Source organism: Chlorocebus sabaeus, chromosome 11 (genome assembly GCF_047675955.1).
Source record: "Chlorocebus sabaeus isolate Y175 chromosome 11, mChlSab1.0.hap1, whole genome shotgun sequence".
Classification (NCBI taxonomy): Eukaryota; Metazoa; Chordata; class Mammalia; order Primates; family Cercopithecidae; genus Chlorocebus; species Chlorocebus sabaeus.
Genome location: NC_132914.1, coordinates 99128857 through 99147651, shown reverse-complemented (window position 1 = coordinate 99147651; position 18795 = coordinate 99128857). Strand labels below are relative to the sequence as shown.

The following is an 18795-nucleotide window of genomic DNA, read 5'->3' as shown; positions in this document are numbered from 1 at the left end:
AGTGGTGCTCTGCAGCAGCCACATGCACCCAGAGATCACAGTATCTCAGAACCTTGCCACCCTGGCCTAGGCCTGGTGACCTCCTTGCCTTGGTCCTCCTGACGGGTACATTGTGTGCCCAATCCTGACACCCACTGCAGTGCCCCAACTCCCATTGTGCACCTGCATTCCGTGCCAATATTGATGGGATGCAATAAAATTAGTAATCAGAGGGACATTTATGCTTTGGAAAACATTTATTAAAAACCCATAAAATTGAAAAAATTGAGCTAAATATTAAATTTGAAAAACGAGTTCAAGAGCAACAGAGCAAACAGAATAAGGGGAAAAAAATTACAAAGATAGAGGCACAAATCAATGAATAGAAAACCACAGAAAATTAGAGAGAATGACCCAAACAGGAAGCTGGGTTTTTTGTCTGTTTGGTGTTTTTTTTTTTTTTTTTTTTTTGAGACAAAGTCTCACTCTGTCGCCCAGCCTGGAGTGCAGTGGTGCAATCTCGGCTCACTGCAACCTCTGCCTCCCAGGTTCAAGTGATTCTCTCGCCTCAGCCTCCTGAGTAGCTGGGACTCCAGGTGCATGCAACCATGCCCAGCACATTTTTTGTATTTTTAGTAGAGACAGGGTTTCGCCATGTTGGTCTTGAACTCCCAGCCTCAAGTGACTCACTGGCCTCGGCCACCCAAAGTGTTGGGATTACAGGCGTGAGCCACCATGCTTGGCAGAAGCTGATTTTTTGAAAAGATTACTTAGGCTATGCACAGTGGCTCACGCCTGTAATCCCAGCACTTTGGGAGGCCAAGATGGGTGTATTGCCTGAGCTCAGGAGTTCAAGACTAGCTTGGACAACACGGCGAAAACCTATCTCTACAAAAAGTACAAAAGTTAGCCAGGCATGATGGTGCACACCTGTAATCCCAGCTACTCCGGGGGCTGCAGTGGGAGGATCACTGGAGCCCAGGAGGTCGAGGCTGCAGTAAGCCAAGATGGCACCACTGCACTCCAGCCAGGGTGACAGAGATACCCTGTCTCTAAAAAAAGAAAAGGTAATTTAGGCAAAGGGATAAAAGATACAAAGAAGTAGTAAACAAAATGAAGCAAACAAACAACCAGAGTCAAAAATAATAGAAATAACAGAGGTTTTAAAACCGACTTGACATTCGTATAATCCCCTACATAAAAATGATCCCAAACTAGAAAGTTTTCCAAATGAGCTCTACCTCAAAACATAGAGTTATTCTCTATAATATTCTACTGTCCTTTAATAAAACATTGTAATTCAATTCATCAAAACGTTATACAACTCTGTGATTGGTGCTTTTTTTTTTTTTTTTTTTGAAACAGAGTCCCCCTCTGTCACCCAGGCTGGAGTGCAGTGGTGCAATCTCGGCTCGCTGCAACCTCTGCCTCCCAGGCTCAAGTAATTCTCCTGCCTCAGTCTCCCAAATAGCTGGGATTACAGGCATACACCATCACACCTGGCTCATTTTTGTATTTTTAGTAGAGATGTGGTTTCACCATGTTGGCCAGGCTGGTTTTGAACTCCTGGGATCAACTGATCCACCCTCCTTGGCCTCCCAAAGTGCAGGCATTATAGATGTGAGCCACCTCGGCCAATGGTTGGTACTTTTATCAGTGCAAAATATATTAATTCACATAATAAATTTTTATCAATTAGTTTCTATTGGCAAGACACAATGCTAAGATTAGGGATACATTTCTGGATAGGATGTGTAAGTCTCTTGCCTTTATGCTGTCTATATTCCAGTGGATGAAATGTACAAAAAAACCCACAAGTAAATATCACATAAATAGAATAAAGTATGGTTGGGCCTGGTGTGGTGGCTCACACCTGTAATCCTAGGACTTTGGGAGGCCGAGGTGAGCGGATCACCTGAGGTCAAGACTTTGAAACCAACCTGGCTAACATGGTGAAACCCCGTTTCTACTAAAAATACAAAATTAACTGGGCGTGGTAGCACATGCCTGTAATCCCAGCTACTTGGGAGGCTGAGGCAGGAGAATTGCTTGAACCCGGGAGGCGGAGGTTGCAGTGAGCCAAGATCGTGCCATTGCACTACAGCCTGGGTAACAGGGCTAGGCTCTATCTCAAAAAATAAAAATAAAAATAAAAATAAAGTATGGTTACATTTATGTGCAAATTAGGTATTTTATATATATATATATGATGTATTTGAACTCACAAAAAAGTTAACAGTAGGCCATGTTATGTTTTGGCTCTTGAAATTCTTCCATCCAAGTGCTAACCAGGCCCAACCCTGCTTAGCTTTAAGGAGAGCAGATGAAATTGGGCACCTTCAGGGTGGTATGGCCATAGAGTTGGCTCTTGAAATTCTGTCAGAGGCTGGGTGTGGTGGCTCATGCCTGTAATCCCAGCACTTTGGGAGGCCGAGGCAGGTGGATCACCTGAGGTCAGAAGTTCGAGACCAGCCTGGCTAATATGGTGAAACCCCGTTTCTACTAAAAATACGAAAATTAGCCAGGCATGGTGGCAGACACTTGTAATCTCAGATACTTGGGAGGCTGAGGCAAGAGAGTCGCTTGAACCAAGGAGGCGGAGTTTGCAGTGAGCAGAGACCGTGCCAAAGCACTCCTGCCTAGGCATCAGAGTGAGACTCTGGCACAAAAAAAAAAAAAAAAATTCTATCAGAAACAGTTAAATTACTTAACACTTTTGTTTGCACTAGTTTGCAAAAATTAAAAGCCATCCTCACTTTCTTTTTAGAATGTGTTTAATTTTATTCCAGATTGAAGGGCTACATACGCATGTTTGTTACACGGGTATACTGAGTATTAGTAAAGATTGAACTCCTAGTGTACCATTACCCAAATAGTGAACATTGTACCTGACAGGTAATTTTTCAACTCTTATCATCCCCCAGCTGTCACCTTTTTTGGAGTCCCTGGTGTTTTTTATTAATATTGCCATTTTTATGTCCATGTGTACCCATTGTTTAGCTCCCACTTGTAAATGAGAACATGCAGCATTTGATTTTCTGTTTCTGAGTTAGTTCACTTAGGATAATAGCCTCCAGCTCAATTCATGTTGCTGCAAAGGACATAATTTCATTCTTTTTTATGACTGTCCGGCTTTCTTAGACTAAAGAAAGGAATAGGATCACTTACAACTTACATGTCAATGAATATACACTAAGGGAGGGAATAAAATCAAAATATGCTTCCTGGGAACAAGCAAGGTTTTCAAGCCTAGAGCTTAAAAGGAAAGCATTTACAACATGAACATTTTATCTTATTATTATTAATAAAGCAAGGACTCAAATATAGACTTAACGGGAGGTATTTTAACTTTAATCAGCTACTTAAAGCTCTTTACTTTTCTTATGAGCTCAAGCAAGGGTTTTGAAGCACACTATTTCTATATACAAAATATGTATAGGCCTGGGAAAAAGGTCCCTGTTTGAGCAAGATTGTTTACTTTGGACGTTCAGTTTTCACCCTGGCTAAGCAAAGGGAGACTCAAAGATGGTAGATGTTTTAGGGTCCAATACATAAAAGCATTCTCATTGTCTCCTGAGTTTTGAACCAATTGAGAAGATCATGCAAGACACAGACAGATGAGGATCAGCTTCAATATTGATGAAGCTAACTGGAGAATGTTGTTTTACATCTGTGGACAAGGGGATATATAGGCTAATACTTCATCCCTGACTCTGATACGCTTTCTAGGCACTGGCTTGGGCCAAGGGAAAGGAACTCCCATGCCTGGTCAAGAGTGGCTCAGAACATCTGTAGCAAATAAAAATACAGGACACAGCTGGGCACGGTGGCTCATGCCTATAATCCCAACACTTTGGGAGGCTGAGGCAGGTGGATCACCTGAGGTCAGGAGTTCAAGACCAGCCTGGTGAACATGGTGAAACCTTGTCTCTACTAAAAATACAAAAAATTAGCCAGGTGTGGTGGTGGGCACCTGTAATCCAAGCTACTCAAGAGGCTGAAGCATGAGAATCGATTGAACCCGAGAGGCGGAGGTTACAGTGAGCCAAGATCATGCCATTGTACTCTGTCCTGGGCCGTAAAAGTGAAACTCTGTCTCAAAATAAATAAATAAATAAATACAGGACACACAGTTAAATGTGAATTTCAAGTAAATAAAGTTTTTTAAGTATTGCATGGGATTTGCTTATGCTAAACGTATGTGGCTGCTTATCTGAAATTCACGTTTAACTGGTTATTTTATCTGGCAACTCTACTGCCACTGGTCTCATTTCAACTCCTCAGGTTCCCTCCAATACATTTTCTACACCACAGTTATGATAACTCTTGAAATTCATTATCTGATTGTGTCATTTGTTAGATTTTATTTCAATTCTTCATTGTCTTTAGGATAAGGTCTTTCATTCTTGCTATGGCCTTTAAGGTCCTGCCAGTCTCTCTAGTTCCATCTCATTGCATCTCTAGCCCTTCTTGCCTTAGATTAGAGTCTTTCATGTGGCCAGCCTTGCCTGGAATGTAGTTCCCTCCCCACCCCACATCTTGAGTCCTCCAGCTCAATCTTTAGCATCACATCCTCCAGGAAGCCATCCCTGACCTCCCAGGCTAGGTTAGTGCCCCTCACAATACTAACCCAATATATATGTGCCCCTCCAGAGTGTAAATCCCACAAAAGCAGGGAACATGTCTTTCTTGGTACCCAAGTATTGGGGCACCCAAGTCACTACAAGATAGACTTAATGTCCAATAAAATGCCCAGCACAAAGTTTTCATTCACAAATGCTGAATAAACATTAAGCATTACTTAAACTTTTCTCAAAGATTGTGCTCACCACTATATGCCATATTAGCCTACTGTACTTGGAGGTACTGTTGCCTTCACTGTATCTCTCTGCTCTTACAGATATCTACATCATTAATGTGAAGATGATTACACTTTTGGAATTCATTTGACTTCTTTTTTAAAAATATTTTCTCTCTCCTTTTTTCCTCTAGTTACTTCATGTTTGGGGGAAAGGCAGGAAAGGAAGCTCTTTATTTATTTATTTATCTGCTATGGACTGAGAACCCAGATAACAAGTTTCTCAGAATTACATTGATCAGATTTTGAGAGAGGGACTGTGGGGTTCTTCTAAAAGAAAAACTGAGGGGTTTCATTGGGTTCCTGGGAGTCCTTTTTGCTTTTTTGGCTTTTCTGGCTCTTTTAGGTTGCCAGATAAAAGATTTCCAGATAAATGAGATGCTATTGCAATTTTTTCCACTGTTCAGATGTGGAGAGTTTAAAATCATTTCCAGGCCAGGCGAGGAGGCTCCCAGCATGTTGGGAGTCCAAAGTGGGAGGACTACTTGAGTCCAGGCGTTCAATACCAGCCTGGGCAACATAGTGAGGCCCTGTCTCTACAAAAAATTTTAAAAAATAATTTTCACAAATTATGCATTTACATACTACTAATGCTCTTGAAGTGCATATTTAATCAGTTAATTCTCCGCTGAAAACCTCATTGCTTTCAGAACAAGGCTAAATGTTCTTTCCTTAAATTTTTCCAACACTAAAAATGTCCCAGGCACTTGAGCATTTTCATGTGTTATTTTACATAACCTTCCTAACTGTATAAGGTAGCTACTACAGGTGTATTATATTGCACCCATATTTATTTTACTCAAGTTCAACCATACTGCCTGAGGAGGGGGAAAAGGGAGTGAACAAGAGCAAGTTCTCTGGAAGAAGGGACTTAGACAATGCTCCTGACCTCCCTTGAGGCTGTCTGGTTGGAGCCTAAAGATAAAGGAAAAAATTTAAGGGTAATTTGTGCTACAACAAAGCATACTTTTTAAGGAGGACAGGTTCTAGGCAAGACCAGGACTAGAGTGAGGACAGTGAGGCACTTGTCTTGGGTGCAAAATCTGAGGGAACTCCAAAAAACTCACTCATCAAGAGCAATAATATTTTAATGATATATATATACACATATATAGCATTATAATGTTATATATATGGCATTAAATGTTATATATATGGCATTATATATATATATATATAGCATATACACACACACACACACACACACACACATATATGGCATTAAAATATATTTTAGACAGAGTTTCACTCTTGTTGCCCAGGCTGGAGTGCAATGATGTGATCTCGGCTCACCGCAACCTCTGTCTCCCGGGTTCAAGCGATTCTCCTGTCTCAGCTTCCCAAGTAGCTGGGATTACAGGCATGTGCCACCACGACCTGCTAATTTTGTATTTTTAGTAGAGATGGGGTTTCTCCATGTTGGTCAGGCTGGTCTCGGACTCCTGACCTCAGGTGATCCTCCCACCTTGGCCTCCCAAATTGCTGGGATTACAGGCGTGAGCCACCACTCCCAGCCTAACACAATATTTAAAAAAACCCAAAATTAATGGTTGGGTGCAGTGGCTCATGCTTGTAATCCTAGCACTTTGGGAGGTCAAGATGGGTGAATCACTTGAGGTCAGGAGTTCAAGACCAGCCTGGCCGAGATGCTGAAACCCCATCTCTACTAAAAATACAAAAATTAGCCGGGGGTGGTGGCATGTGCCTGTAATCTCAGCTACTTGGGAGGCTGAGTCGGAGAATTGCTTGAAGCCAGGAGGCGGAGGTTGCAGGGAGCTGAGATCACATCACTGCAATCCAGTCTGGGCAACAGAACAAGACTTGTGAATGTCTCAAAAACAAAAACAAAACAAAACAAAAAAACCCCAAAACCTAAATAAAAAAAAAATTACTGAAGAATATCCATGAAAAGCAAAATACCCAAACTTTATGTTTTATTTTATGTTTTAAACTTTTTTTATTTTAATAGGAACAGGGTCTATGTTACCCAGGCTGGTCTCAAACTTCTGGGCTCCCAAACTACTGGGCTCAAGCTATCCTCCCACATTGACCTCCCGAAGTATTGGGATTACATGCATGAGCCACGGTACCCAGCCCCAATATCAAAACTGTAAACAAAGACAGAATCTGACTCCAAACTTGCATGACTCATTTCACTATACTTTCCCCTAATCTTGGCCCTGTTCTACAGCCTAAGTACCTGGTTCAAATATCAATTCTGTCATTTACTATTTGTGTGATGTTAGACAGTTACTTCTTTTCATCACAGTTTCTTGATCTGTAGAATGGGGATAATAATGGTATCTCCATTATAAGATTGTTGTGAGGATTAGATGAGCTGGGCACATGGTAGATGCTACATAAATGTTGGCCACTATACTGAGAGTCCTGTTGAGTGGCAGATGTTTTTATATCTGTTACCATGCTTTTTTTCCCCTTCTGATTAAGTCCTCAGATCTGTTATCATGCTTGAAAAGACCTCAGAACTATATGTGTCTTGTACAACTGCAATAATCTTTTGCCATGTACATATAGCATATATCAATCATCTTTTTTAAAAGAAGGATTAAAAGAAGTGACAGCAAAGTGTAAAAATCTTGCCTGGGATTGGAGTGAAGCTAATCCCTTTTGCAAGTCTGTTAATTCCACCTGATCATCAAGTTGAGGGTAAAAATTTGAGTATTTCCTGAAAAGCTGGTTCCCAAGATATTTTTTAAAATGCTTTGAATCATGGCAACATCAGATAAGTGTATTGTTTCCCAGGGTGACTAGGAAAAAAATCTTATTAACTAGGGTGCGTTGGGATTAAGAAAAAGATCTCCCTTTCGTAAATCACAGGCACCAAGGAAAGGATCTCGTGGGAAAACCTGGTGTCAAAGTCAGATTACCCGGCCACCCCTGAGCTGGTTCCCCTCCAGTTCATCGCATGATTTCTATCATAACAACTCTTGTATTTAGTGGTTTACATCTCCCCCACTAGAGTCTCTGAGAACAGTGGCCAAGTCTAGTTCATTTTTGAATACCTGACACCAAGCACTATGCCACCCACCAGGCACAAATTACATATTTAACGAATAAATGAATGAATGAAATTCTGTTTTGGCAGATTTAACCCAAAGGTTTCCTATTTCAAACAATATAGTTGGGGGGTTGGAGGAAAGGAGCCACATACAACATCTCCTTTTAGCACTCTGCAGAGAATGCTAAATGCAGAGAAGGTTTTATGCACAAAAATATTCATGCATTATAGTACCGTCTATGGCACAGTCTCGACACAGGGGGCAGTTTTCTCTTGGTCGCCTGCCCAACCGGGTAAGTGGATCCCAGCTCAGCTCAGCTCCGCCCCTCCCAGCCCAGCCCAGCCCTCAGGGCCCGCTGCGCAAGCGCAGGTGGGGAGGGCGCGCGCCTGCCCCATGCCCCTCCGTCCTCCAGGTGGCGCTGGAGACCCCGCCGCCGCCGCCTCTCGCCCGGCCAGACCCGGGCGGCGCCGGCCGCCTCGCCGGCCGCAGGTCCGCCTCCGCCGCGCCGAGGGCGTGGGCTCCCGGCTCCCGGAAGCGGCGGCCGCGGCGCGGAGCCGAGCGGGCGTCCGTCGCCGGAGCTGCAATGAGCGGCGCCCGGAGGCTGTGACCTGCGCGCGGCGGCCCGACCGGGGCCCCTGAATGGCGGCTAGCTGAGGCGGCGACGGCGGCTCAGGCTCCTCGGGGCGTGGCGTGGCGGCGGCCGAGGTGATGCTGCTCAAGCTCCTGCAGAGACAGACCTATACCTGCCTGTCTCACAGGTATGGGCTCTACGTCTGCTTCGTGGGCGTCGTTGTCACCATCGTCTCCGCTTTCCAGTTCGGAGAGGTGAGTAGCGGCGTCGCCGCCTGGACCGGGCGCCTCGACCCTGCGCTGCCCTCGCCGTGCCGCGCGATGCCCCAATACTGTATGTTTTTTTTCATTATTAGAGATGGGGTTTTGCCGTGTTGCCTAGGCTGGTCTCGAATTCCTGAGCTCAGGCGATCTCCCTGCCTCGGCGTCCCAGAGTGCTGGGATTACAGGCGTGAGCCACCGCGCCCGGCCAAATACAGTATTCTTTATCATAAACGTGTACAGACTATGAGCAAGTCAGAACTGAAAGAAGGCATGTATGTGATTTTAGATATTGCCCCCCCGCCCACCTTTTTAAAAAATAGAGACAGAGGTCTCCCTGTGTTGCCCAGGTTGGTTTGGAACTCATGGGCTCTAGTGATCCTTCCTTGTTGGCTTCCCAAAGTGCTGGGGTTACAGGCGTGAGCTACCGCACCTGGCCCAGGAATGCCACTTTTAGCAACTGGGAGAAAAGCTGTATTTTCAAGTGGTTTGAAATCTGTCTCTCAGTTTTAATTTTTTTCTTTTTTTTTTTGGTAGGAGGTTACAAAAGGTTTTAAAATTAACAGTAGTTTTTAGAAATGCCATAGTATACCTTTGCTTGAAGTCTTTACCCATCCTGGATTGTAAGCTCCATAAGAGAAGGTGCTGTCTGTCTAAATACTGTAACCCTGGCCCAAGCACAGTGCCAGGTACTGCCAGAGTATGCAGTGCAAGTATTTGTTTAATGGCTAAATTATATGGCATGAATTCAGAGCATGTACTTTTTTAGTAGTTCTTGGTTCTGGAGGCTGGGAAAAAATGTCTTACCATAAGGGTGAGAAAGCTCCAGATCTGTAAGTGTGGACTATCTACTGAATATCATAGCACTTGCTGGTCTTGGTTTCATGTGTTGCAGCTTAATGTATCTGTGTGTAGTTAGGTGCCTTACTGCTTTTGTGTGATTGTTTTGGCTTTGATTAATTTTGAGTTAACTATTTATTAAGTCCCATGCAGTGTGAAGGTGACTTAAAGGCATCAGGTGTTAGAATTTTTCATTTTACTTTATTTTTTTGAGACAGATCCTTGCTCTGTTCCCCAGGCTGGAGTGCAGTGGCTCAATCTCAGCTCACTGCAACCTCTACCTCCCAGGTTCAAGAAATTCTCCTGCCTCAGCCGCCCAAGTAGCTGGGACTGCAGGCGCGTACCACCATGCCCAGCTAATTTTTGTATTTTTAGTAGAGATCCGGTTTCACTATGTTGGCCAGGCTGGTCTCAAACTCCTGACTCCAAGTGATCTGCCTGCCTCGGCCTCCCAAAGTGTTGGGATTACAGGCGTAAGCCACTGCACCTGGCCTGAATTTTTCATTTTATATCCTTTTCCTTTTGCTTTCATTCCATGCCTGGCTGTTTACCAAAAGAGAGACATTTTGTTGTAGTATTGAAATGGCCACAGATCATAAGGTTTGGAACAGACAAGAGAAGTGAGAGGCAGACAATGCCAACAGGTGCCATGAGAGGTGCAGGCAGCTGGTCTGTGGTTAACTTGTAAGGCATAGTGGAAAAGAGGAGCTGCATGATTAGGCAGATTTGGGCTTGAATGCTGGCTCCAGTTGATAATGATCATAATAGCAGCTAATACGTATATTGGTCTTTTTTTTTTTTTTTGAGACAGAGTCTCGCTCTGTCGCCCAGGCTGGAGTGCAGTGGCCGGATCTCAGCTCACTGCAAGCTCCGCCTTCCGGGTTTACGCCATTCTCCTGCCTCAGCCTCCCGAGTAGCTGGGACTACAGGCACCCGCCACCTCGCCCGGCTAGTTTTTTTGTATTTTTTAGTAGAGACGGGGTTTCACCGTGTTAGCCAGGATGGTCTCGATCTCCTGACCTCGTGATCCGCCCGTTTCGGCCTCCCAAAGTGCTGGGATTACAGGCTTGAGCCACCGCGCCCGGCCCGTATATTGGTCTTAACAGGTGTCAGGCACTCTCCTAATTGCTTTACAAATATTGACTAGTTTAATCCTCAACATCACCCCTGTGAGATAGGTACTATTATTATACTCATTTTTTAGGTGATGAAATGGAGGCATTTGCATAACTTAATCCAGCTAACTTAAGCCCAGCAGAGCTGGGCTTCAAACCAAGGCAGGCTGGCTCTGAGCTGTGCTTTTTTTTTTTTTTTTTTTTTTTTGAGACGGAGTCTCACACTGTCACCCAAGCTGGAGTGCAATGGCACAATCTCGGCTCACTGCAACCTCTGCCTCCTGGGTTCACATGAGTCTCCTGTCTCAGTGTCCTGAGTAGCTGGGATTACAGGCGCACACCACCACACCTGGCTAATTTTTTGTATTTTTAGTAGAGTCGGGGTTTCACTATGTTGGCCAGACTGGTCTCGAACTCCTGACCTCGTGATTCGCTCGCTTTGGCCTCCCATGGGATTACAGGCGTGAGCCACCACAACCGGCCCACGCTGTGCTCTCAAGCACCCCTTTTTATGGTTTCTCAGACAGCCCAGGCTGTTCCTTGTCTGATCTTGGGAAGCTCTCTGAGCTTCCTCATCTTTGAAATGGAGGCAAGAATACCTTCCTTGCAGGGTTGATAATGAGGATTAAGTAAGACCTGTATGTAAAGCACCTCACACAGATCTTACTACATAACAGACCCTCATTAAATGGTCATGGCTACTGCTGCTATTATGTTATCAACTATTTATGTCCTTAAACCTTATTTTGAAATATATCCTTGAATCAGAATACTTTGATCATATAGTTAATATTACCAACTTGTTAATAATCTCACTAATTGTAATGGATTGTAAGCTCACTAATTGTAAGTCCTTTTGGACTAAGAAGATCATTATTTTTTGTTTTGAGATAGAGTCTTACTCTGTTGCCCAGGCTGGAGTGCAGTGGGGTGATCTCAGATCACTGCAACCTCCACTTTCTAGGTTCAAGTCATTTTCCCTGCCCCACCCTCTCGAGTAGCTGGGTTTACAGGCGACCGCCACCATGCCAGGCTAATTTTTTTATATTTTTAGTAGAGACGGGGTTTTACCATGTTGGCCAGGCTGGTCTCAAATTCTGGACTTTAGGTGATCCGCCTGCCTTGGCCTCCCAAAATGCTGGGATTATAGATGTGAGCCACCGTGCCTGACCCTCAGAAGATCATTAACTGTAAATTTGTTATCTTCTTCTCCTCCTCTCAATATAACAGGTATTTGATGCTGTATTTTGATAAGCCTTTTCTGTACTCATCCAAACTTTGACAAGTAGAATTGAGGGAAGGAAGTATCAAACAAAAACAAGCTGGGTGAGGTGGCTCACGCCTCTAATCCCAGGACTTTGGGAGACTAAGGCTGAAGGATTGCTTGAAGCCAGCAGTTGTACTAGCCTGGGAAACAAAGAAGACTCTGTCTCTACAAAAAAATAAAAAATAAAAACAAAGGCTGGGCGTGGTGGCTCACACCTGTAATCCCAGCACTTTGGCAGGCTGAGGCAGGAGAATTGCTTGAGCTCAGGAGTTTGAGACCAGCCGGGGCAATATGGTGAAACCCTGTCTCTACAAAAAAGGTAGAGTAGTCCCAGCTGCTTGGGAGACTGATGTGGGAGGATTACTTGAGCCCTGGTGGTTGAGGCTGCATGAGCCGTGATTACACCATTACACTTCAGTCTGGGTGACAGAGTGAAACCTTGTCTCAAAAATAAATACATAAAAAAAGTTAACTAGGTGTAGTGGCACATGCCTGTAGTCCCAGCTACTCAGGAGGCTGCGGCAGGAGTGTTGCTTGAGCCCAGGAGTTTGAAGTACAGTGCCTATGATTGTGCCACTCACTCCAGCCTGGTTGACCCTGTCTCAACAAAGAAAGAAAAAAAACTCCTACAGGGAGAGAGCCCTCAGAATGGGGACTAGTGGTCACAAAAATGCATTGCCTTGGGCTGTAGGTAGCAGGTATCAGACTGTTTTAAGTTTGTTAGCTCCACAAATGGGGTTACTAGATTGACTGCTCTTAAGATATTTTTTAGCTTAGAAACTTACAATTTTTAAATAGTTTGTTCTCTGTTAGTTGCTACTATATAGATTTTAAAACGTGCTTTTGAGTTAAAATTTATTTCAGGGCCATCATTATTTAATCGAACCATTTGTATGCAAGTCCACAATTCCTCACACTCAGGAAAATACAGACTATACATAGCCTCAAGTCAGTTTAGGTCATTTTGCCACCAAATAAGTACAGGGCAGGTCAAGTGTAGTTGCCAAATACGGTACAAAAAGATCTCTAGTTAGTACTGGTCTGTTTTGGAAAAAAAAAAAAAAATTAAAAATCAGAAAAATAAAATAAAAAAATAAAAATGAGAAACAAAAAGTTAAAAGCCCTTCCAGTATTCAGAGCATTTTGGATTTCAGGATTACTAATAGAGGATTGTAGATCACTGTGTATGTGTGTATCTGTGTGGGGGTACGGTATATGTATAGCATATCACTTCCTTTGTGCACTAAGTATGAAAATAAATATCCAGATATGGAAACAAATATCCAAGAATTAACTTACATAAAGAAGCAAAATAGGTTCACATAGAATCTGCTAGTAATGAATAGTAATGTTTTCCTGACCTCTCTGCTCCCTTTTGCTTTCCTGTTTTCTGTCGCCAATTTGAATCAATGAGTTATTTTCTGTGAAAAGGAGAATTGAAAACTGGGTCTAGCTCAAGTTGTGTTCAGCCTCAGTGGTGACCAGTGTCTCATACTGGCCTTATTTCAAGAAATTAGTTATCATGTTTGTATTTGATTAGTTCACTCATTAAACAGATATATTTGAGTGTGTTCTTGGCCAAAGGCAACAAATAGATGAATTAGAAAGAGGCCTGGCCTGAGAGTCAGGGACTGTCTGGCCTGCTTCTCGGTGGTTCCCAAACTGAGTTACTGCCAACCACCTTGTGGGTTGGGAGTAGCCCCTCTTATCTGTTTTGTGTAAACTTCTTTTTCAGGGGATGGGGAAAGTTTCATTGTTTAAAAAATGTTTAAGGCTGGGCGCGGTGGCTCACGCCTGTAATCCCAACACTCTGGGAGGCCAAGGCGGGCGGATCACGAGGTCAGGAGATCGAGACCATCCTGGCTAACACGGTGAAACCCCGTCTCTACTAAAGAATACAAAAAATTAGCTGAGCGTGGTGGCGGGCGCCAGTAGTCCCAGCTACTCTTGAGGCTGAGGCAGGAGAATGGCGTAAACCCGGGAGGCGGAGCTTGCAGTGAGCTGAGATTGTGTCACTGCACTCCAGCCTGGACTACACAGCGAGACTCCTTCTCAAAAAAAAGTTTAAAAACTATGAGACTGTATTTCTAAGGACCTCATTTTAGCTTTAATGTTCTGTGAATATATATTTATTAGATGCTTCACATGAGAAGCATGAATTACAGTGTAATGGATTTTATACTAGAGAGAAAATGCCAATGGCCACACAGAGCCTTTTTAAAAGGTCTCTTTCTTTTAGGGGGTTTGAGAGAGATACATAGTCCAGCTAACTATCAAAGCAGGGACCTTGTCTTATTCTCTGCTGTATTCTTAGCAACTAGAAAGTGATTGGTACGCAGTAGATGCTGAATAAATACTTGATGGGTGCACGAATGAATGGATCGATGAATTGGGTTGATCTTAACTGACACCCTTTCAAATTTGTTTCAAGTAAAGGTAAATTTTTTGCTCTGATGCAGTGTTTATAGTTCCCTTTTATTTCTCAAATGTGATTGATCTGATTATAACTTGAACATTTTCATGCTCTGAGAGTCATTCCTGCTCTGGTAACTTTCTCTAAAAACCTGAGACCTGTTGTTAGACTGTACAGTGGAAGATGCTGTTGTTAGAATGTACAGTGGAAGATGCTGTTGTTAGAATATACAGTGGAAGATGCTGTTGTTAGAATATACCATGGAAGATGCTGTTGTTAGAATGTACAGTGGAAAATGCTGTCAGAGATACAAACAATTATAGCTTATGCCTTTGGCTATCCTTTAGTTGAGATGAGGCCGAGATATATGTATGAGGACTGAATAACAACACAGGGGAATAAGCAATTGAATGCCTGAGTTGGTACACAACAATTGCTTAGGAAGTCAGAAGACAGAAGAATGTTGTGGGTTGAAACATCCTCGAGGCAGTTCCAAGACCTTTACAGGGAGGCATGAGCTTTAGGGAGGCTTCATGGACAAGTAGGAGTTTAAACAGAGGAGAGACAAGGGAAGATTATTTTAGGAAGTAGTGGGAGTAATTTTAGCATAAAGTTGGTAATGTCAGAAAAGTTTGTGATTGCTTTTTCTTTTTGAATTACTGGTGGTTTAACATTGCTGCTGGAATTAGTTAACAGCACTAGGTTGCAAGTGACAGACTCCCAACTCAGACCTAGCTTATTAACTAGTTTATTATTAGCCAGTTTATTAACTGGGATAGTTGAAAAATACAGGATGAGGCCAGGTGTGGTGGCTCACATGTGTAATCCCAGCACTTTGGGAGGCCAGGGCGAGTTCGAAACCAGCCTGGCCAACATGGTGAAACCGTGTCTCTACTAAAAATACAAAAATTAACTGGGCGTGGTGGTGCGTGCCTGTAGTCCCAGCTACTTGGTAGGCTGAGGCAGGAGAATTGCTTGAACCCCAGAGGCAGAGGTTCCAGTGAGCCAAGATTGTGCCACTGCACTCCAGCTTGGGCAACGAGTGAGGCTCTGTCTCAAACAAAAAACGAAAAGGTTAACAACAACAACAAAAATATATATGGTGAAGTTTCAGGCAGGAGTGAATCGAGGTGCTCAAATGATGTCACCAGGAATCTCTTTTTGTCCCTGTTCCTCACCTCTGCCTTCCCCTCTTTTAGTTTACTTCTCAGCATGCTCTCCTCATATGAGAACAAAGATTGCTGCTGGCAACCCCAGCTTCTGTTCTACCAGTTCAGTAACTGCAGCAGAAAGCTTTTCTTTCTCATTAGTGCCAACTAGACTCAGGGCTGCCTAGCCAGAGAAATCAGTGTCCTTGTTATACCCTTGTTAACCACTGGGATCATCTCCAGAAATAGGGGAGTGGGTGGGGCTATCAGTCTTAGCTGAACCACATGAACTGAGAGGAGAGCCCCAGAAGATAATCACCAGGTTGTTACCCAAAAAAGAGCAGGAACAACAGATGTCTTGGACACTGGCTTTAGTCAAAACCCATTTCCTTTCCCTGACTTTACTGTTGACATTGTGTCTGTGATAGCTGTTAGCCCTTTACCTTACTCTGGAAGTTGTAAAGTGGGTTGTTTCTGTTTTTAATATCTGGTTAATTATCTGTGAAACTTGTTTTCTTGCATGGATATATTAATATGGAGCTTTGTTAAACACAGCCCAAGTATGCCCTTATAAATCTTTCAGTAATGATCAAATATATACCTTTAACTTAATATGGTGATTTGATAATTGCATTTGGTCTTTCTCTTGAGATCTAAATATTGTTCATTTTGTTAATGAATTTTATCACATTGTGAGAGAAAAACTTAACCTGACTTTTTTTTTTTGAGACAGAGTCTCGTTCTGTCACCCAGGCTGGAGTGCAGTGGCACAATCTCAGCTCACTGCAACCTCCACCTCCTGGGTTCAAGTGATTCTCTTGTGTCAGCCTCCCGAGTAGCTGGGATTACAGGCACCCACCACAACACCTGGCTAGTTTTTGTAATTTTAGTAGAGACGGAGTTACAGCATGTTGGCCAGGCTGGTCTCAAACTCCTGACCTCAAGTGGTTTGCCCGTCTCGGCCTCCCAAAGTGCTGGGATTACAGATGTGAGCCTCCGCGCCTGGCCTTAACCGTGCCTGCTGCCTCTCCAACAAGCTCTAGAACCACACTTCCTACCAGCTGCCTACACCGCATACATGGCCTCCTGCCTTCCTAAGACTCGGCCTTGTTCATCCTGGCACTTTTCCCTTCTTAAGCCCAGACATAGTTTCAGAATAATTTCTCTAACAGTTTGGTGTTCCTGCCGCTTTTGGGAGGACTCTCAGAAGATGGAGGAATAACTTGACCCAGGACCTCAGCAATCCTTTCCTGGTGTTGGTCGCAGTTATGCTTATAGAGCCATTCTTAAGCAAATCTGTTGAAAGGAGAAAGGGGTTACTTTTAGACCAATCTGACCTACCTCTGAATCCGGGGACTGGTCTACATACATTTGTTATGTAGGGATAGGTACTTTTATGGAAGAAGAATAGGTAAGTGATGCTGAGTAGGCAGCTGGCTGTAATTGTCATGTTGAACAAGCACACCTTGTGGGATGTGTAGCCAATCCCTTTATTCTTTATCTTCCACTGGCTCTTTCTGTTGTCTTGCACTCCTGCCCCTGGATGAAAATTCAGGTGGGCCTGAGACTTCTGTGGTCACTTCACACTATAGAACAGAATGTGAATTCAGCAATTAGAGTCTTCCGTCCTAAAGCATAACAACTTAAAGCCTAAGTTCCCTCTCCCAGTACAGGCCTGCTGCAGGCAGAAAGCCTGCAGTTGAGGAAGGGAGGGTGGCCACAGTGGGCATCTTCTCACTTTTCCTCACTTGATGCTTCTCTTTCTGCTCTGTAACCTGTTTCGGATCGCTCCTGTGTTGGAGCACATGGAAGAAAGGAAGGAAATGAGGACAGGAAACTTCTTCCTGAATGAGTGCAGGAGCTCTCTGGGATTTGCAGGTGTCAGAGCTTATTCTCTCCTCAGTGTTTTCAGGGGGCATCCTTCAGAGACCACAACCACCACCGTGCTCAGGAGTGGTCACTCGCTTTTCCCCTGATGAGACCAAATGCCTCTTCATTCCGTTTGGTTGCTTATTCCTTCCATAGATCCTAAGAATCTGATAATAATGGGAGTTTCTCCTTTCAGCCTCTTTTGCCCAGTGAGTAGGCCCAGGATGACCTTCTGCTGGTTCTCCGTTGTGTGTGGCCCACACTCTGCTCAGACTAGGGGAGGGTGGGCTGATTCCAGCAGAGTGACAACTTCTCTCTTGTCCTCAGAGCTTAGCCGGCCAGCCCTTTATATTTTTCAGGTGTTACACAGACATGGTACCCGCCCAACTTCATGGACCCAGAGTGAGTTCTCTTGGTAATTTTGTTGAGCCCTTTTCTTGGGCGTAAGGAAGTGGGAAACGGACTTCCACTGCTCCCCCTTGAATGAGGTGGAGCAGGAGTCACAGAATGCCAGCTGCCTGTGAAAACCTCCTCTGATCGCCACCTCTTGGACCTTTCTACCATGATTCGGATGAGTTTGCAACTCTTCCTTAAGAAACTTTGTATCTCGGCCCAACATTTCACTTTGGAATGTGGTATCTTGTATTTTGCTGCCTCAGAAGAAATTTATTTTTACATGCACAGCTTCTCAATTTGGGTACCAGTTAATTGAGCTTGCCTGGGAGATGAAACTTATTTGCTATTTCTGTGCTCAGCATCCTGGTCACAAAGATGGAATCTTCCTTATCTTCAAATCCCTGTGCCCTGACAGAGTACCGCCTCATTCATTCAGTTAGTAGTTAATTTTTGAGTTCTGTGCCAGGCCCCTGGGGATCCAGCAGTGAACAAAGCAGACTCAGCTCCTGCTGACAAGGAGCTTATATTCTGGTGGTGCAGTCAGACGTTAACTGCTACTTCATTATTATTGTGAGAAATGCTGCAAAGAAATAGAGCATCGTTGTGGAAGAGACCAGCAGTGAGAATCAGTTTGGTCTGGTGGCAGGGGATCAGGAGATGCTTGCTTTTTTTTTTTTTCTTTTATTTTTGAGACGGAGTCTCGCTCTGTCACCCAGTCTGGAGTGCAGTGGCTGCGATTTCGGCTCACTGCAACCTCCACCTCCTGGGTTCAAGTGATTCTCCTGCCTCAGCCTCCTGAGTAGCTGGGATTATGGGCTTGCACTGCCATGCCCAGCGACTTCTTAAATTTTTAGTAGAGATGGGGTTTCACTATGTTGGCCAGGCTGGTCTTGAACCCCTGACTCAGGTGATCCATCCACGTCAGCCTCCCAAAGTGCTGGGATTACAGGTGTGAGCCACTGCGCCCAGCCGGGAGATGCTTTCTTGCTTGATGCTGTGTGAGTTCAACAGTAAACGGTAAGAATTGCTGAGACTGAGGACAGAGGAGGTCAAGTCAGC

General features: G+C 44.0%; 1 protein-coding gene across 2 annotated transcripts in view; it reads left to right on the top strand.

Annotated features, from left to right (window-relative positions):
• The first annotated feature begins 8353 nt into the window (after positions 1-8353).
• The window catches only part of GNPTAB (N-acetylglucosamine-1-phosphate transferase subunits alpha and beta), a 91417-nt gene continuing 80975 nt past the window's right edge, over positions 8354-18795 (top strand). For both annotated transcript variants that reach the window (XM_008004420.3, XM_008004419.3), the window contains exon 1: positions 8354-8682. In XM_008004420.3, coding sequence (XP_008002611.3) covers positions 8618-8682 — 65 coding nt within the window. In that variant the 5' untranslated portion in view covers positions 8354-8617. The remainder of the gene's footprint in view (positions 8683-18795) is intronic.